The 19846-nt window shown below is 56.6% G+C and overlaps 6 protein-coding genes across 6 annotated transcripts; 3 read left to right on the plus strand and 3 right to left on the minus strand.

The window, feature by feature from the left end:
• Positions 1–698: 698 nt before the first annotated feature.
• PG986_007518 (HAT1-interacting factor 1) lies at positions 699–2317 on the plus strand (the record flags this gene model as incomplete). The annotated part of the gene is made up of 3 exons (XM_066843740.1): positions 699–1546; positions 1598–1946; positions 2021–2317. The coding sequence occupies 3 exons, from the start codon at positions 699–701 to the stop codon at positions 2315–2317; spliced, it is 1494 nt and encodes a 497-aa protein (XP_066699852.1).
• A 1377-nt stretch (positions 2318–3694) lies between these two features.
• PG986_007519 (uncharacterized protein) lies at positions 3695–5281 on the minus strand (the record flags this gene model as incomplete). The annotated part of the gene is made up of 5 exons (XM_066843741.1): positions 3695–3806; positions 3861–4023; positions 4084–4946; positions 5053–5089; positions 5179–5281. 5 exons carry the CDS (start codon positions 5279–5281, stop codon positions 3695–3697), a joined length of 1278 nt encoding a protein of 425 aa, XP_066699853.1.
• Positions 5282–6007: 726 nt separating this feature from the next.
• On the plus strand, positions 6008–7826 carry PG986_007520 (uncharacterized protein; the record flags this gene model as incomplete). Its single annotated transcript, XM_066843742.1, has 4 exons — positions 6008–6227; positions 6314–6506; positions 6574–6893; positions 6976–7826. 4 exons carry the CDS (start codon positions 6008–6010, stop codon positions 7824–7826), a joined length of 1584 nt encoding a protein of 527 aa, XP_066699854.1.
• A 721-nt stretch (positions 7827–8547) lies between these two features.
• Positions 8548–11119, plus strand: PG986_007521 (glycosyl hydrolase family 3 N terminal domain-containing protein; the record flags this gene model as incomplete). Its single annotated transcript, XM_066843743.1, has 4 exons — positions 8548–8670; positions 8775–9567; positions 9631–10290; positions 10389–11119. The coding sequence occupies 4 exons, from the start codon at positions 8548–8550 to the stop codon at positions 11117–11119; spliced, it is 2307 nt and encodes a 768-aa protein (XP_066699855.1).
• A 900-nt stretch (positions 11120–12019) lies between these two features.
• On the minus strand, positions 12020–13915 carry PG986_007522 (uncharacterized protein; the record flags this gene model as incomplete). The annotated part of the gene is made up of 1 exon (XM_066843744.1): positions 12020–13915. One exon carries the CDS (start codon positions 13913–13915, stop codon positions 12020–12022), a length of 1896 nt encoding a protein of 631 aa, XP_066699856.1.
• Positions 13916–15883: 1968 nt separating this feature from the next.
• On the minus strand, positions 15884–16981 carry PG986_007523 (uncharacterized protein; the record flags this gene model as incomplete). The annotated part of the gene is made up of 2 exons (XM_066843745.1): positions 15884–16334; positions 16713–16981. The coding sequence occupies 2 exons, from the start codon at positions 16979–16981 to the stop codon at positions 15884–15886; spliced, it is 720 nt and encodes a 239-aa protein (XP_066699857.1).
• Positions 16982–19846: the final 2865 nt, after the last annotated feature.

Here is a 19846-nt window from a genome sequence, read left to right on the forward strand (position 1 = left end):
GTCTCAGGACGGACTTCGGGCGCTGCGAGGCGGCAGCCCATTTCTTCCGCTTGTTGCATTGCAAGTGGGTTAGGAGTGGAACTGGCCCCCAGGCCCCAGGCCGGCTGCCAGGATTTACGTCACGCTTCTTCTCTTGCTCGAAGTAGGTAGGTACTGTAGCAGCAGCTCTCTTCGAGTCACGTGGTACTATACAAGGCAAGACTGCCTGCACAGTCTATGAGCACAGTGTATGTCGTCTACGTACACAGTCCTTGGTGGCTCAAGCTCCCCTTGTCGTCTCGACCCCGTCAGTGCCAGTGTCAGTGTCAGTCAGCTTGACGCGGTCGCTACATGCAAAACTTACAGTGGTTTTCTCGCGTCAGCCCACCACCTGCACTGCACCTGGTTACAGGTTCCAAACATCCAAACACCCAAGCTCCAAAGCTCCAAGCTTCGTGTCGTGTCGTGTGGCACGCGCAACCTTTACACACCCCCCCATCAAGCCCACGAGAAAGAATATTGTCGCATCCCGACTGAACATCCGAGATCAACCCATTGGTTCTTTCCACCATCTCATCCAATTGCCCTTTCGACAATCGTCCCCATCCAAGCCATCTTGTCCATCCCCATTTTTGTTCCATTGACCTGGTGATAGCCAATCACAGCGCCATCGCATTCACCACCCATACATAGCTACCATCTACCTTCCACCCACCACCATGGCAGAGCCGACCCCGACCGATACCCCGACGCTCTCCGCCGTCCCTTCGGCCGTCGTGTCTGCCGTTGGAACCCCCCAGTCCCTCCCGCCCATGGACGCCGAGGAGCGCGAGAAGTCCATCAAGGTCTCGCTGGCCGACCTCACCGCCAAGGCCGGCTCTCTCTACGTGCAGAAGAAGTATGACGAGGCCTCCGAGGTCTTTGCGCAGGCCGCCGAGATGCAGGCCGAGTTCAACGGCGAGATGAGCCCCGACAACGCCGACATCCTCTACCTCTACGGTCGCTGCCTGTTCAAGGTCGGCCAGAGCAAGAGCGACGTCCTGGGCGGCAAGGCAGGCACCGAGAAGAAGAAGCCCAAGGCTGCTAACGGAGCTGCCAAGAGCAAGGCCCCAGCTGCCGAGGCCAGCACCGCCATGGCCTTGGACGACATCAAGGAGGAGGACCAGAAGACCGACGCAGAAAAGGTGGCCGAGGAGGGCGTCGCCATCGTCGCTAAGAACGCGTCTGGCAGCGGACTCGAGGGAGGAGAGAAAGTGCCCGAAGCGAAGAAGCCGCTTTTCCAGTTTACAGGCGACGAAAATTTCGAGGGCTCCGATGAGGACGAGGATGCCGAGGAGGAGGGCGAAGGCGAGGAGGAAGAGGAAGAAGATGACCTCGCTGTCGCCTTCGAAGTTCTGGACTTGGCGAGAGTCATGTTCGAGAAACAACTCGAACAAGGTGATGCAGATTCTGCAGACTCGAAAGGAAAGGAGAAGTCCGATGACAGTACCCCTTCTTCAAGGCACGTCCAGGAGCGGCTCGCCGATACCCACGACCTACTGGCGGAGATCTCCCTGGAGAATGAGAAGTAGGTGATTATTGAAGAATGCCCATCGAAAGAAACGCTAACTAGTCACAGGTTTCCTCTTGCAGTTAACGATACCCGCGCCTCCTTGAAGTACAAGTCAGTGCTGTACCCTGAAGAGTCGGAAGTTATCGCCGAGGCCCACTTCAAGCTCTCTCTTGCTCTCGAGTTCGCCTCCATCACGACTGATTCACAAGATGAGGACAGCCAAGGCCCCAAAGCACTGGACGAAGACATGCGCAATGAGGCCGTTTCCGAGCTGGAAAAGGCGATTGCCAGCACGCGCATGAAGCTTCAGAATGAAGAAGTGGACCTGGCAACCATTCACGCTCCCGAGGAAAACGAGGCCTCCCGCAAACGTATTCTGGAGGTCAAGGACATTATTGCCGACATGGAGCAACGGGTGAGTTCCCCACTCCCCCGATTACTCCTCGTCGCGCCCGTTTGAAGAGACTAACCATGAAAAAATGATTATAGTTGGTGGATCTGAAGAACCCCGTCGATGTAGAGGGCGCACTGGGCGCCGAAAACCCCATGACGGGTCTTCTCGGTGCTGCTCTGGGCGAGTCCAAGGCTGACACGGAGGCCCGCATCCAGGAGGCCAAGAAGAACGCCAATGACCTGTCTGGCCTGGTCCGCAAGAAGGAAAAGAAGGCCGAAGCCGAGGCCGAAGCCGCGGAATCCAACGGCAAGCGCAAGGCTGAGGAGCCGGCCCCGGGCGTGGAAGAGGTGAAGAGGGCCAAGACTGAAGAGCCGCAGCCTGCGGAGACGTAATCTCCCCTTCCCATTCCTCGTTTGTGACATCACACTAGGATATCAAGGGGCTAGGGGGCTTTGCCAATTTTGTATGACGCGGAGGGAAAACAAACCTCTAATGAAAAGCTATGATGAAATTGTACACTATTTTGCTGCTTGGCTGGCTGAAAAAGGTCCTCCAAGACAATTTTCCCTGGAAAAGCATGCCTGCGACGATTTGGCGATCTAGGGATGGGGATGCATGTATTCTAAAACCAAGGCGAACACACGTCAATAAGGGGAGGGGAGTGAGAGAGAGAGAGAGAGAGAGAATGAAGAAAAGCCACGAAGTTACGTCAAGGAGAGCCGTGTCTGGATAGTTTGGCTTGATTGCTATTGCAATATACCTTGCTTGACCTTTCCGATACTATACTTGCTGCCTGTCTTCTAATCTCCCTGGATTGCTGCACATATTAACCAACGCCATCGAGCCCTTGTGTGCGCCCGAGTCTCACCCATGAGCCCTTAGACAACCACGCATAAGTACATGGGGGATTATGAATATCAAGAACCCGGTCTTAGCACATCTGCCCACCGATGCGGTATCGAGGAGAGGCATATACAGCAGCAATATGTGGGTAAAAAGCATGTCTATTAAAGCAAACAGGAAACAATACCAGTAACGCCGATACTATAGTGAGTCACAAAATAACAATCAGTGTGGATGTCCATCCTTATTTATCCGCCCCATTGCCTTTATTGACTATCCCCATCAATCCGTCCATAAATACACGCAGGCACATTTTGTTGAACACTCCCGGCGCGAGCCGAAAAGCACGTCGGGATTGTTGGCCTGACGTTGAGCGCCGGAAACGTGCGATTGATTCGACAACGATGGTGATATCCCAACCAGGACTTTGATCCCAATAACGCAGACAAGCAGGGGAGGGAAAGACCAAGATAAATAGAAAAGGGGGAAAAAGAAAACCAAGACTCAAAATTGGCCCCTTTTTAGCCCATCGCATGCATCAAACAGTGGGGTTGTAATGCGCATATGCAGGGTACTCGTACAATCATAAAAAAAAGTGAAGCAATCCGGTTTCCATCCGCAGACACTCATGACCTGTGCCGGAATAAGTTGTGGGGGCTCAGATATCGGCCCTCTTGAAACGAGCTGGTCCCTCCGTAAACCGAAGATCCCGTCATGCTCTGTTCCGACAAACTCGCGTTCAGACTAGCGGTACTATCCATCTGTCCGCCGACTCGTGGCTTGCTGACACGGCCTGCTTGGACTCCGTTGTTCGACGACGAGCCGCTCACGGGCCCTGCCACAGACTGGTGAGAATCGGAAGAAGCTTCGGTTATCCGCATAAGGGACCGCGCTTCATTTCTCGAGGGCGGCGCCGCGCTGGCACTCTACGCCACATCGCGACCCGTCGACATACCAACCGCCGGACCACCCATGGAATTTGTTTTGGCACCGCCCGGGGCATTGTTCCAGGACAGATAGGTGTGGTCACCCAGTTTCCTGCCCGAGGGTAAGTATGTAGCAATCAAAAGACATCAATGCATGATGGCGTACCTAGGTTTAATCAAATGTGTCACGGTGAAGACTACACCCAGGACAATGCAGATACCTCCAACGACGACGTATGCAATTCCTAGGAAGTTGTTCTTGCCGCCAATCACTGTGCGAGTGGTGATGACGATAGCCTTCTCGCCTTGGAAGACGTCAGTGCGGAAATCTGAAGACCGAGTTAGCGGGATCACTTGAATTGAAAGGCTAGCGAGTGGTAGTCACTCACTAGAAACGATGCTGAGCGAGTATGTCCCTCTGCCCATGGTGGCATTGTCACTGCGCATGTAGAGTTTGCTGAACGTCGGCAAGCCCGCGGTCCGCATCCAAACCATGAAATGTTCGTCGTTCTTTAGGTCCGGAGGTGGGTGCTCCGCACTGTAACGCCTGCCGGGGTATTGATCCTGCCAGTTCGGCGGCGGGATGAACTTCTCATAGTCCAACGTCTCGGGCTTCCCATACAGGTCCTTGTCAGAAGCCCAGGCGATGTTGGTTTGGGACATGAAGTAGGTCTCATTGGGGTTGCTGTTGCCTGTAGTGAGCTTGACTGGGTTGGCGAAGGAGTCGTTGAACAGGGAGTTGGCGACCAGTCCACAGGGATAGTAGGCTTGCCCGTTTTCGCCGGCCAGCGGTTTGCATGGCGAGTTGAGCACCGCATCCACCGTAACTTGGTCTCCCTTGAGCTGCTCCTGCATGAAGGAACTGACGTATCTACGGTGGTTCTGGTAGAAGTTGGTGAGGCGGTAATAAAACAGGACCGGCGGTTTCATGTCCTCGGGGATGTCGAATTGCAGAATGCACATGGTCTGGTCCTGGAGCGTGTTATTGGCTGCGGGATAGAAGTGGTCGCCGGTCTCGCGGCGCCACATGGCGTTGACGGAGGTGTTGGAGTTCTTGAACGAAGCCATGACATATTTGCTGTCCATCGGTTTGAAGTCGGTGCTGTTGGGAGCTTGGTCAAAGCAGTGCGTGTAGTCGAGTCGCAGTTCTTGAACCAGACTGCTGGCATATAATAACAGTCCACCAATCGGCGCGAAAATGATTCCTATGGCGAAGAAGAGCGGCAGGACCGTTTTGGGTGTGAGGATCGGCCTATGCAAGTTCCCGTCAGCCTTCTGTTGTTTGTTGCTGTTGTCGTCGTACCGTCACGGCCGCCTCTAGGGGTGCAGGAGAGAGGCTAAGGGCGTGGGAGACTTACTGCCATGCCTTCAAACGCTGCTGTCGGAAGGCCGTGTCTGTTCAGATGCACATTGTCAGAAAGCGGTGCAATGCGCGACTCGGGTATCCCATCGCGGCCGTTCCTGAGGGGGGAGTGTCAACTCACTGGCGGGCCTCCGGCTCTTCTTCTTCTCATTCGGCTTGTCGCCATCGTGTTGCTGTGAGGATATGGAGTCGGTACGCCCGGCGCCCGGCGGTGAATCTGACATGACGGGCAGGAATCCAGGGCGTTCGGGGTCGATGGTCGGCAGATCGATGCGATGCGATGATGCGATGGATTGATACGAAAAGGCGACCGTCCGAGAGATCCGAAAAATTGCAAGTTTGGGTTGTCGTCAAGGTTGATTTGATGGTGGAATGGGAAATGGTTCGCTTCCCTTGTTCGACGGATGGCCTGGGCCTGGCATTGGCATTGGCATTGCGCTCTAAGCCACAAGCAATCCCATCCATCCTGGCACAGCCCCACCTGATTCGTACTCCCATCACTTAACCTTAACCTACCATCACCTAAGCTGAGTACTTAACCAACCTACCTAACAGAAGTAAGACCAGCTAACAATGTACCACCTTCCGCATGAACACGACAGTCCCTTGTCCCCTTGGCCTTACACCTACCAACATCCAAGTCGCTTCACTGCGTGTTTTGCAATATCATCTTGCGCTCTCACCAAAGCAGAGGAGCCGAGAAGGCAACATTGGTATCCCGTAGCCGGGTGGAAGTGAAGTAATGGATGGGATTGAACGTAGTTACTTCAAGAGTAAGCACAAGCACGAGTCCACTATTCACCATTGCGGCCGCAACCAATCGCAGCATCGGTCGGAAGTGCATCGCGCCGGGGTAGACTTTATAAGAGCTTCCGGTCGCCGTCTACGATGCCGCAACCATCTTCTCCCTCCTCCGTGCACATTAGTTTCATACATCGAGTCGTCAAATCATGGCGCCCGCCGCAGATATTGATCTCTACGTCCCCTTTGAGAGGGATGTCATCCTCGAGGTCCGGTCAAGCAAGATGAAGACCATGCCAGGCCTCTCCGTCCTGTCCGGAATTGACAAGCTCGTCCGCCAAGGCCGCGTCCCGGTGTCGATGATCGGGCTTGACGACGATGAGCACGATCTGGTTTTCCACGGCGGTCCGGACAAGGCCATTTTGGGCTGTAGGCAACAAGCCCCGCCTCCTCCCTTTTCTGCTTCCCTCTACCTCGCCCCCTGATATCTCACCCGTCACTAACCCCATCATTAGATTGCAGCTCCCACTATCCTGACTGGCAAGCCGAATACCCCGAGGCTGCATCGCGTTTTCGGCCTGGTGGCTTCGGGGAGAATTTTGTCACGAGGTACATGAACGAGCGCAACGTCTGTGTGGGAGACATCATCCAAGTAGGAGAGCCTGGCGTCGGCCCTCTCCTACAGGTCAGCCTGCCACGCCAGCCATGGTGAGTGGCCCAGCTTACGGCGCAGAAGCGGGATGAGTAGCGATTGACCTTGACGATGTGAACGCAGCTTCAAACTCAACCACAGGTTCCAGCTCAAGAACTTCGCTCCCAAGGTCTATACTACTTCACGCACGGGTTGGTACTACAGGGTCCTCAAAGAGGGCACGGTAGCTGCAGGCGACGAGATCCGCCTGGTGGAGCGCCGGTGGCCCAAGTGGACCGTTGAACGGGTGCAGGAATACTTGCACCGGAAGCAGGACGACCATGCCATGAACGAGGAGCTGGCAGCTGTCGAGGACATGGGCATGGAGAGCCGTGGCAATTTCCAGAACCGAGTGGCCAAGCAGAAGGCCAGAGAGAAGAAGGCAGCGGCGGGAGCAGACCCGGGTCAGGCGGAGAATTGGAGAGATTACAAGATCACGCAGAAGAGGCGGCAGACGGACAGAATCGCCTCCCTTTACACTGGAAGCTGTTGTGAAGGACCCCGAGGCCGAAGACTCACGGCTGGGGTCCCACGCGCGTCTGAAGCTTCCCAATGGCTTGCTACGGAGCTACTCCGTCGTCTCCGGAAATCCGAACCGCTTCGAGCTCGGTATTGCGCTCGAAGAAGCATCCCGAGGCGGATCAAAGTTCATGCACAGCACTACGGAAGGCGACGTAATCCAGGTTGGAAGAATCACTTCGGACGTGCAACCAAAAGGCTCGGCAAGCCAACATGTTTTCATAGCCGGTGGCATCGGCATCACGGCTTTCTTGGCGATGATGGATACGTATCGCCAGATCCACTGGCAGACTGTTCTGCACTATGCCGTGCGCTCCGAGTCCGACATACCTTTCCGCGAGACCCTCGATCTGCTGGGCGACTCGGTCAAGCTTTACGATGCGTCGAAGGGCCAGCGGATGGACATCCCTGCCATTATCAAAAACTTGGGGTGGAACTCCTACGTGTATGTTTGCGGTCCTCGCCGCATGATGGACGAAGCCCTGCGCGTGAGCAAGGAGGCAGGCCTCGCCGAGGCCGACATTCACTTTGAGGCCTTCGCTGCCGATACCACGGGCGACCCGTTCGAGGTCGAAGTAGCCAATCGCGGGGGCAAGAAGCTGCAGGTGGGCGAGGAAGAGACATTACTGGAGGTGCTCAAGAAGAACTTCGACGATATAGCCTCGAGCTGCGAGGTCGGGAACTGCGGCACCTGCAAGGTTGGCTTGAAAGGTGGAAAGGTCGAGCATCGTGGGACGGCTTTGATGGAGGACGAGAAGAAGGACTCGATGCTGAGCTGTGTCAGTCGTGGCATGGGCAAGATCGTCATTGAGATCTAGCGGGAGTCCAGTGTGTTGTCCGTCGGGTATAGATTCATCCTTGTTGATGTCCGTCAGTTTTTCGAACACAGTTGCCCCGGTCCGGAGTAACCCATGTGACGAAGCCAATTTTCTTTTCGCTGTCCATACTTGGATTTATTTACCTCAAGCAATCTCACCCGTGGGAGCTATATCCCTGTCTTCGGGAAACCGTTGCTGCTGATGGGGAGAGCGTGGAGGGTCATGGCCTCCGGTTTCCTGGGGAATTGAGCCTGAGAATTGCCGGTGGAAGGGTGTTTGCTGCTGTAGTTCCCACATCGCCAAGCCGTCGACATCCATTCTACCCCCCCAGCACCACACGACATGTCCCCGCTTCCCCCAATATCCCCATGGTTTACTCCACACGAGGTTCATTCTGTCATCCTCTATACCGCAACGGGCACCCACGGCTCCATTTTCCTTCCCCATCTGCCTGCCTCGCAGCCGGGTCCCTCACCGTAGACCACCGGGCTACACCCCGACAGGAGCATGTTCGGCCAGGCCAAGGCATGCGAGCAGGCAATGAAGGACCGATTCCAACGCACGAGTCAGCAGGCCGAGGGTCACGCTGCCGAGTATGGGGGTATATGCCAGTATCATACTCCGGACAGCAGTGTATAAATAGAAGCACGAGAAGACACCCGGTGTCGCGGTTCCTTCTTCGCTTCCTCACCGTGTCCTTTCGCAGTCGAAGCGTTCAAACATGAAGTCGCTCACCACTGCTCTCTGTGCCCTCCTGGGACAGAGCACCATCGTGCTGGGTCAAGGCTATACCAATGAGTCGGAAGTCCCGTTGTATGGCCTGTCTCCCCCGTCTACCCATCTCGTAAGTTTCTCCTAGACGGTCATCTACCCATCTATTTACCCAACCCTTGGAGCCCAAGAAGATAAAGACGAGAGGGTGCTGACAATGCGCTCCATCCAGCCAAGGGCTCCGGTGGCAGCAGTGCCCGGTGGACCGATGCCTACGCCCGCGCCCAGGCCATTGTCGCGCAGGCGACGCTCGAGGAGAAGCTCAACCTGACCCGCGGCTTCGCCGGCCAGTGCGTCGGCAACACGGGCTCCATCGCGCGCCTCGGCGTCCCCGCGCTGTGCTTCTCGGACGCCCCCGACGGCATCCGCGGTAACGAGTTCGTCTCGGCCTTCCCTGCGGGCATCCACGTCGCCGCCACTTGGGACCGCGACCTCATGTACGACTACGGCCGGGCGCTCGGCGACGAGTACCGCGGCAAGGGCATCAACGTGGCGCTGGGCCCCGTCGCCGGGCCGTTGGGCCGCGTCGTCCGCGGCGGCCGCAACTGGGAGGGCCTGTCCAATGACCCCTATCTGGCCGGCGCGGGCATGGGCAACGTCGTCCGCGGCATGCAAGATGCGGGCGTCATGGCCAACCCCAAGCACTGGCTCCTCAACGAGCAGGAGTGGCGCCGCAACCCCGGCAGCCTCGGCGAGTCCCTCAGCTCCAACGTCGACGACAGGACTCTGCACGAGCTCTACGTCTTCCCCTTCATGGACGGCCTGAAGGAGGGCGCCGTGAGTGTCATGTGCTCGTACCAGCGCGTCAACAACAGCTACGGTTGTCAGAACAGTAAGATGCTGAACGGTATTCTCAAGACGGAACTCGGGTTCGAAGGCTTCGTGCTCAGTGACTGGGGCGCCCAGCATTCAGGAGTTGCATCGGCCAATGCCGGCCTGGACATCGTGATGCCCGACGCCGGATACTGGGGTAAGTCTCTGCCATTTCGCAGGAATTGATAGAACGAATGAACTAACGGACACCAACCTGTAGGCCAGAATCTCACCAACGCCGTGAACAACGGCTCCGTCAGCACGGAGCGGGCCACCGACATGGCGACCCGCATCCTCGCGGCCTGGTACTACACGAAGCAAGACAACGGCTCGTTCCCGTCGCCGGGCGTGTACAGCAACCTGCAGAAGCACGAGCCCATCGACGTGCAGGCGAACCACGGCGCCCTCATCCGCGAGATCGGCGCGGCGGGGACGGTCCTGGTCAAGAACGTGAACAACGCCTTGCCGCTGAAGAAGCCCACCTTCGTCTACGTCGTCGGCTACGACGCCCAGGTCCCCGCGAGCCCCTGGCAGAACCCGTCGCGCTACGGCGGCGGCTACGAGGTCAACTTCGGCTGGGAGACGCTCAAGGGCACGCTCGTCACCGGCGGTGGCAGCGGCTCCAGCGCGCCTGCCTATGTCGTTTCGCCCTTTGACGCCATCCGGGACCGCGTCGTCAAGGACCGCGGCATCCTCCGCTGGGACTTTGAGAGCATCAACCCGACGCCCTACGTCAACGCCGATGCCTGCCTGGTCTTCATCAACGCCTACGCGTCCGAGAGCTTTGATCGCACCAGCTTGACTGACGAGTTCAGCGACCGGCTCGTCAAGAACACAGCGGCCAACTGCACCAACACCATTGTTGTGATCCATTCCACTGGTAAGTCGACCCTTCCCTTCACCAACGTCTGTCCCTTGATTCCCCAGTCAGGCGTAGTCACCGCGATCCGCCATTAACCAGTGAGTGATAATTCACAGGCATCCGCACCGTCGACGCCTGGATCGACCACCCCAACGTGACCGCCGTGCTCTACGCCGGCCTACCAGGTCAGGAGAGCGGCCACAGCATCGTAGACGTGCTATGGGGCGACGTGGCGCCCAGCGGCAAGCTGCCCTTCACCATCGCCAAGCAGGAATCCGACTACGGCCACCTGCTCAACGGGACCGTGACGTTCGACGCCTTCCCGCAGCAGGACTTCACCGAGGGCCTGTACATCGACTACCGCGCCTTCGACCGCGACGGCGACGAGCCCCTGTACGCCTTCGGGCACGGTCTCAGCTACACGACGTTCGAGTACAAGGACCTGGCCGTCATGTCGGAGGAGAAGACCGACACGAGACCGATCCCGGACCCGGCCGTCCCCGTCGTCCAGGGCGGACATCCGGCCCTCTGGGACGTCGTGGCCCACGTCACCTGCACCGTGTCCAACACGGGCGGCGTCGCCGCCGCCGAGGTCGCGCAGCTGTACGTCGGCATCCCCAGCAACGACGAGTTCGTGACGCCCGTGCGCCAGCTGCGCGGGTTCGAGAAGGTCCGCGTTGAGCCGGGCAAGATGAGCACGGTCACCTTCCCGCTGACGCGCCGAGACCTGAGCGTGTGGGACGTCAAGGCGCAGCAGTGGCGCTTGCAGGCCGGCTCTTACAAGATCGCGGTAGGAGCCAGCAGCAGAGATATCAAGCTTGAGGGTAGCCTCGAGATCGCCGCTTGAATGGGAGTAATTGTCCGGAGGAAGGGTGCAACTTGTGACTTCAGTCTACAACGGCGTTCATTCGTTGGTGGTATGGACGCATATGAATAAGCATGCATCAAAGGAGGGAGGCCAGGGGAAGTCGAGTATCGATGGTACCATATAGAAACAGCAAATAATGTTAATTTTATTAGTCGTCGTACGACAAAATACCTGATCTATGTATCCTTTTTATGACGAGCAACACCAGCGCCGTCCTTCGTTACCCATGTCCCAGACTTGTGGTGGTCAAGTTCCCCCAACGGAAGTACTGGTACCCCTGAGCTCGAAATCCCACGAGAGCTATCATCATCACCTCATCACCTCAACACCGACCGTCCGTACGTGCAAGTCATCATCCATCACTCCGCCTGTAGTACAGAGAACGCTATCATTGTCCCCGGTAAACTCCTTCGATGGAAACGAATCAACATCTCCCAACGTAAATGCTCAAAAGCCACGAACAAAGAGAAGGGAAAGACCGGTACCCCCGACTGTAAGCACATGAGCCCAATACTCATACATAGCCTGTTGAGAGAGAGAGAGAGAGAGAGAGAGAAGAGAGAAGACAGAAGAGAGGAAAAGGGAGAAGAAGGCGGTCGGTACACAAAGTGAAACAAAGTAGCGCCAAAGGGGAAATAAAAGCCGCCACAGGCGCATGGCTGATCATCGAAATGCCATCCCTTGTCCAGTAGTCCCGGAACGTACCAACCTCCCTCCGTAAGGGGTCGCGCGCGAAGGGGGCGTTGGCAATTCCAACACGAACATTGCTGCATGCTCCCTTGCGTTCCAGCCTCCCCCTCTGCTGGTAAAAATAATAAGAAGGGCGTCCTAGCCGCCAATGCACAGAACTACCCATTGCCATTCCTCTCTGGTCGATCCTCACAGCGTGAACCCCTCGGCCAGGAGCCTGTCCAGGTCCCCGCCCGCGGCCTGCACCGCCTTGACCGCGGCCTCGCTCAGCTTGCGCCGGCGCTCGACGGCCTCTTTCTCGCGGCGGGCTTTGGTCTTGGACGACCCGCTCGGGGCCACGCCCGTCATCAAGGCGTTCTTGTCGCTCGGGGTGAAATTGACAAAATCCACTCCGCCACCACCGCCGAAGCTGCTCGACATGGGGGTCGTGGCCACCGACGTAGTAGGCGTGTTGTAATTGCTGCCGCCACTACCGGCGGAGAAGCTGTGGTGGTGTTGGTGCGGGTTGGGCGTCCGCGGCTCGCGCCGCGACCACGATCGCTGCTTGCGCACCGACATGGACGAGGAGCGGTGGCGGGGCGCCGTGGGCGTCGGCGAGGTCGACTCCTCGCGGTGGATGAGGATCGGCCGCGAGGGGCTGTGGTGCAGGGTGGAGGGTTTGCGAGGCGACGTCATGAAGCCGTGCGCAGGTAGGTGTTGGCGATGGCGGGCGCCGGAGGACGGGGCGCGGGGCGCTGGCCGCCGGTGGCGGTGGTCGGTGTTGCTTTGGTGATAATGCTGGTGTTGGTGGTGACTGTGACGCTGTGGCGTCGAAATCTGGTCAGGAATGTGGGCGGTGAGGACGGCAGCCTGTGGTTGGCGAGGCTGCGGCATATGAATCATGAGGCCCGAGAGATCGGACGTGTACTCGTAGGGGAGCTCCGCTTGTTGGTTGTGCACGGGGAGGTTTACGGAGGCATTCCGGGCCTTGTTTTGTGAAGGAGTATTCTGGCTGGCGGTATTGTTGCCGGGGGCGCTCTCCCACCACTCGGAGCTCCGCAGGCTGCCGCTGTCAGGGACATAGGAGCCCGCGGCCCACAGCTGGGAATTATCGGATACCGTGGCTTGCATGGGCCACTCTGCCGAGCTCGTACTCCGTTGCTTGGGCAGGCGGGCGCTCGTCTGGAAGTGATCGACGGGCTGGGACGAGTCCAAGCAGAAGAAGCCGTCATTCAAGCCAGGAGTAGGCAAGGGGGTATGCTGACCATCTATCTGGTGAGCTGCTGGTGGAGAGATGAAAAGGCCGTCTGCGAAAGGATCTTCCAGCGAGCCACTGACAAACCCCGATTTGGATCTCGACTGGTAACCCGGATGAGGTATTTTGCCCGTTAGAGGAGGCGAAAGGGGCAGCCCGTTGTTATCAATCGGCTCGAATGTAGCTCCTGAATGTTGGGCCGCCGAGCTTCGTGAGGTCTGGAGCTCCCGGAGGATATCAGCTTCGTCCCCGTTTATATCGAACACGTCGTTCTCTGCGTGCATGATGTGCCGCTTGGGACGGTGGGCCACTCTTCTATAGGTAGCGTAGACCGAGTCGACTAGGCGGTTGTGTTCCCTCGGGCTCAGCGACGATGCTGGCAGCTGCGAGGGGCTCGAAGGCGCTGTAGCAAGTGCCCTACCAGGCGAGGAGCGCAGCGAGATCCCCTCGAGGCGTAGGAGCTCGGAGTCGGATATGGAACCGCCTCCTGCCACGGGATCTCCCGAGCCGGTAGTCACGGCCGACGCCGAGTTGCTGTTGGGCAGGGCAGACGAGATGCGGCGTGCTGCGGCCGTTTTGGCCGTGTTCTCTTCCGAAGATGTGCCACCATAGGACGAGCCGTGGTCATTGCTCGAGTTTGTCAAGCAATTGTCGAGGGAATCAAGCAGGAGGGAAGGGCTGGGGGGATCCTCGAGGAACTCGCAGTCGAAGCTTGCCGTTGGTTCGCCTGCCTCAAAGGTAACAAACTGGTCAAAGAAGTGATCGTTTGCCACGCCCAACTCCCCCTCATTGCCCTGCCAGAACGAGCTCTGGTCTTTGTCCACGGGCAACTTGGCCGCGGTGAAGGCCATTTTGGAAACGGGTTCGAAACGAATATATTCAGTAGTAGAGTTCTGTATGGCGGCGGCGACGTCAAGGAGAGGCAGGCACACTGGCCCGTCGGCGGCTACGAAACGAAAAGAATAAAGTCACAAGCCGGGACGCAGACTGGTCTCTGTGCCTGATATGTAAGTAAACAAAACATGCGAAGTCCTGCCGCAGCAACAGCAGGTATGAAGAAGGGAGCGGGAGCGAGTGAGTGAACGTGTAAGAGGGCCAGGCCGAGGCTGATCGAAGTTAGCTTCTGTCTGACTTGCTCAGCTGTGGCATAATAAACCCGCCGTGCAGTGCGTACACAAGGAATGCGAGGTGGAGGAGCAAGCGACGTGGACTTTGGAGATTCCATTCCTGCCCTTTTAAAGCTGGGGCCGCCTTCCCCTACGTCGAGCCGACGCACCTCCAGCCCCCATCGGCCTCTGCCGAGTATAGCCACCAGGGAGGTGCCATCTTGAGACGAGCGCCTAGACTGGGGGAGGAACAAAGAACCATGTTCAAAGAAAGAACCATTCCCAACTGCGCCCCGAGGAGTAAGTGGCAGGACGCCTAGATTGGACGTGCGGGGGGCGACGAGAACGCAAGGCCGTCCGGACAAAGGGCCGGCCGACTGGAATGCGAGCATCTCGCGAGATGATACGGGGCGATTTCGCCCCCCCCAAGAATAACCCATTCGAAGCTAATTTGCCTGCGACTTGCGACCTGAGATGAAGCATTAGCCCAGAATATCCTGTGCCTGGGTTAGGTATGCAAGGTACCCTGCCGTGGCTACGAAGGGTCGGTATCAAGGGCAAGCCAGCCCATTCTCTAGTTTTCTATTAGCGGAAATAAGCGAAGACAGCAATCAACCAGGCCAAACATCTAATCTCTGCTCAGTCAGTCAGTCGGTCGGGGTTGCCAGAGCCTCACCTTTCGAGAAGCCGAAAATGGTACCACGGCTTATGCTACGAGTCTGATGAAGAAAGAAGGGCGTTCTTCGAGGCGTTCGAGCAACAAAGGATGTGCGACATCCTCGAGCACTCAGACATGGCGGACGACAAAGACAACCTAAGACTAGGGATGGTGAACAATACAATACTTTTCATGACGCGGATGCTTGTACTTGGTCGTTTCGATCGCCGAGCAAAGATACGTGACCCCACGATCATCAAACCACAGGCTCAGAATACACAAAGGTACAGGAGGAGCGGCCTCGCCAATGAAGTACACATCAAACAAAAATCGTGACATCAGACATTTCTTTCATTCGACGTTCAATTGTCTAGCTGGCGTGGAGCTGATGCCAACAGGCGCAGAACAACGGTTCGCTCCCACGTTGGCAGATCAGTAATCACCAAAGCCTGCCTGCCTTAATTGGCCATGTATGCTCCCAAGTATAGCACCGGCGGCTGTGCCAATTATAGCGGCTCGAGACCCGGTAGGAAGCAAGCCCTGGCATCAATAACATAGACATGCCGATCCGCACCCCTTCGAATGTTTTAGTGTATAAGTTGATGATGATCCAAGCCCGATGTTCCCTTCCCCGGCTCGACTTTTGCGCAAATGGCTCACATCGTGGAAGGCCACTGTAGTCGTCGCATCGCATCTCTGCGTAAACCCGTCATGGCGTCTCGCGCGGGACACCACATGAAAAACAAGACGACCAGCCTGTTCAGCCAGATCGTTACCTCCAATGCAGAAATCCGGATTCGCTTCCTCCCAAAATAAAAACTCCTTTCCGTATGCATCCATGTGCTGTATCGTCGTACCCAAGCTGGCCCTCGGAATAGGGCACGCCGGCACCTCCAAGTCTTGTGGTGCAAACCAAAACACCAAAAACTCCGGCCCATGGGGTATATATAAGCTCTAATACGCCAAAAGAAAACAGAGACACAGGCGCACAAAGGCGGCCACAAAACCCGAGCAAAGCAAAACATAAGGCCGTGGCCGTCGAAAAGAAGAGGACTTTACGTCGTAGATGCGCCCACCGCCGGGGGCGCAGGCATAGTCGTAGGCGCAGGCGTAGGCTGCGCTTTGGAGGGTTTCCTGTCCCTCCTCCGCATCCTCGTCTTGTTGGGTTTTAGGTTGGCGCATTGCAGCGCCGTGTGCTGGGCGCTGCGGAAACTGAGACCCAGTTTCTGCACCCGCGTCATGGCACCGGCTCGGCGGTAGCTCAACAGGCGAACCATAGGCTCGTCATCCCCCCAATCTTGATCCACTTGAATTGAACGGTTTCGATCCGTCATTAGTGTGTCGCCGTCGAGGTTGGTCGTGCCCGAGGAAGACGAAGAGCAGGAACCCCCCGGAGGGAAAAACGACGGCAGCGATGCAGACACCGGGGTCGCAGGCTCCGATGTCTGTACGTTGCACTGGTAGTTGTTGGCGATCATGGTTTCGATCAGGCTTTCTCGGATCGCCCTTGTAGTATTATTGCATTGATTGGCACTCGGTCGCATGCCCGTAAAATGCAGCTGCTGTATTGATGGTGGTTCAAATTGTTGCCCGAAACTTGAAGGAGAAGTAGTCGTAGCCGTAGTCGTAGTGGCGGCGGTGGTGGTAAAAGAAGAAGAAGAAGAGGAAGAAGAGGAAGAAGAAGAAGAGGAATTATATAGTTGATTTATATCCATCGACGACGGTGTCGGCAAAGGTGGTGGGCAATTTGGTGGTTGATTGCCTTGCTGCTGAAGGGGCACCGGCCGCGGTGGGAGGTACTGGGCTGATTGGCATTGCAGTTGCCGCGCTGGACTCGAGGAACGTGGGACTATCCTTTGGTCGTAGAAGGGACCTGGCTCATACACAAACGGTTGCCGGGAGCGGCGCCACTGGTACTGAGGATCTTCTTGCAATAGTGTTTGTCGCCCCAGTTGGCGGGCCAGACTGTCGATGGTGTCCGGTTCGGCGGGAGTCGTGGCCGCTTCTTTGCCGGTGGCATCAAAGGAGGGTGGCGGCGGCGGCAAGTCTGCGTGGACTTCTTTGGGGGACATAGCGGATTCGGGCTCGACAGCGTCGCGCCGGCTAGTGTCGGCCACCCCCTTCTGGTCGAAGGTGAAGTTCTCGTCGAACATGTTGGGCTGTTGTTCTCTGGGGGAGGCCGCAGGACGTTGGCAGAGAGCAGAGCAGCAGCAGCAGGGCAACATGCGAGAAAAGGCTGGAAGGTGGTATGTAACGAGAGCCAACCCGAATGTCTGGGATGGGGATGGGATGGGGGAGTCGCCGGGAATTAAGAGGTGGCACAAAACCGCACTTAAACCAGCATTCTGGGAAGAGCTCCGCGCTAATGCAGAGAATGAGCATGGTGCTGGGCTGGAGGGTTTTTCTTTTGGGGTGCGGCAGCCCAGCAGGTGGGTGAGTGTGGTAGGTACATACATGTCTGCTACAGTACCCTAAGTCAGTACTCCCAGCGCTGCGGCTGGGCTCTGTGCTCTTCACTGACTGACAGACAGACTGGGGGGGGGCTTGCTTCACTGGTTCGTTGGGCGGGCTCACTGGGCGGGCTCACTTTCCAGCACGTCCCACTGTGGGTGGTCTACTGACCCATAATTAATTGGCCCACTGGTCCCCATAATTCCACACAGCACCCACCCTATCCTGTCCCGTCAATTGAAGTTATTAAGTCACTGTCGTTTTCGCTTACGGCAGATCCAGTATCTACATAACACAATCTATGTACATGTATACCGATCTATCACTCAATGGGCTCCTTTGCCTGCTTATACCTACATCACATCACACACATACATACATACATACAGACGTCGATGGGCATGGATGTGTTTGTATGCGTGCATCGAGGTGTGTACCCCGAGACGGTGTCGGCAGCTCTCCAGACAACCCATGATACAGCCTGACTAGCGAAACGTTGTTGAAGAATCGCTACTAGACACCTGAGTAAAAGCTTGTTGGTTCCGTGTCCCAGCGTGAACCAATTTCCTGGGTCCAATGGGTTCAGTGTCATCCTTAAGGCTGGGCTTGGGCTTGGGCTTGCACTGGCTGATGCTCCAGTAGGAAAAGGCTGGCCCTCCCCCCAAAAAACCACTGCATGCGCCCGCCACCAATGGCTAGATGCTCCTCCTCACCATACCCGACGCTACGGACAGCTTCATCCATTCTATTGGATCCCGCAGTAAGTCCATGTACATTGTACTCTATATGATGTACATACTTACCAGCAGTACTCTCAGGTACTGTGTTTCTGAATCGAAAGAAGGTTCGTGACTCGATACTTTCACAGCCGGAGGGATGGTGTTGCTTCCAAGGTAAAGTATGGGCATGTAGTTGCATTGGGTTCACAGCTTCTGCTACGTCCAAAGTTACAGTATGCACCCAGATACCTACATAGGTCTGTAGGTAGGTAAGTGCGTAGCTGGTGCGGTGTTATGCCAATAGCGGCCAAAAAGCCACCTCATGGAAACCACGTTCTAACGACGCTTTAGCGTGCGATAGAAAGCAATCAAATCACGCCTTCTTTGGCGCCTCGCCCTCGCTTAGCAGATGGTTGCCCAAGTCCAAGTAGCACAGGCTCCGGCAAATCCACTTGCATGTTGGCCTGTTAGACGCTCTCGGGGCCGTGATAGGATATGCAAGTTACCTAGGTTAGGTTGCTAGGTTAAGGGAAACCGACACGACAGACCGGACGGGCAGATAGACAACAAACAACCAGACAAGTACAATGCGTGATACCCCTTCATGGCTCCAATCCCGTGCGTATTCCAGTATGTAACCTATCAACACCATGATGTGGTATCTATCCTCTTTGGACATTTGTCAAGTCGTAGGCTTGCGTAGCATCTGCAACCAACCTTTGCGGTAGGGTTTCTGATCAGTCGCTTTTCTGCTTCTTTTTCTCGTTGGTTTTTCTTGAAGGGGCCCTATTCCTGGGGACTTCGGAGGTCGTCCAGGGCAGCTGTTCTTCCCCAGGGCCAATCACGTATGCCCATTTGCCGTCTAAGCCCGCTATCAAATCCACCATCACTCACCTCTATAGCGAGCCCCGCACCACTCAGTCGGGTCGGCACAGTGGTTTGCGAGCACCCGTACCGTACTTACAGTACATCAATCAATTCAGTCAATGCCCCCCCTTGTTGTCCGCTGTCCTCGCTGCTAAGCCCATTTAGTCGGCACTTAGCCCGCTGAACGAATAGCACGCTCGGTCTCTTGTCATTTGGCAGAAGGCTCAGCCAGAGCGCGTCGTTGGCTTGTGTCGATAGTCTCGCAACTTACCTACTTACCTAGTCATGTAGAGAAACAGCAAGATCCGAGCCAAGTTGACCTTCTCCCCCATGGAGCCGACGGGATGCTGCAATATATGGTACTGTACCCGGGGCGGCGGTCGCAACTAGGAATGTACCAGCAAAAGCCCAGGCACCAAGCAACACAATAGTCTCGTAACCGAGCAATACCGTTGATAATTCCGCACCAGTTCCGTCGTACGGACCGGTTGCCTCTTTCGCTCAAGTGAAGCCATCGAGATGACAAAGCGGCTCGCGGGCCAGCCAGGTCGCGGGATACATGGATACTTCTGGCTGAGACTAAACCCCTTTGTCCCAACATCCCGGGTACAGGGTCAGTCGGGGCCTGTGCCTGAGTACACGTACATAGTGCGCCCATCTGTAGCAACCCAGGGCTATTTTTGCACGGGAAAGCCTTTGTCATGCGGTCTACCTACCTGTAGGTAATCGTCAATCAATGGGGTTGACGCCCTGGTCTGTCTGGGCGGACAGGTCACAGCAGGCTCCTTATCCTGGCCAGGCAATGAATGCCATGGATGCCAAATCTAGGTCGTTCGTCGGCTACCGGCTGCCGATCATCCCGCATCCACACATACATACCTCATAGGCCGTTTTCATATAAGACACCTGGGCCTTTTCTTTATTTCGCATCCATTGTTCCTTTTTATATCGCCGAGAGCCTGCTGCCGCCGCCTTGAGGCG

Source organism: Apiospora aurea (assembly GCF_038362705.1).
Source record: "Apiospora aurea strain CBS 24483 chromosome Unknown utg000005l_segment0_segment0, whole genome shotgun sequence".
NCBI lineage: Eukaryota > Fungi > Ascomycota > Sordariomycetes > Amphisphaeriales > Apiosporaceae > Apiospora > Apiospora aurea.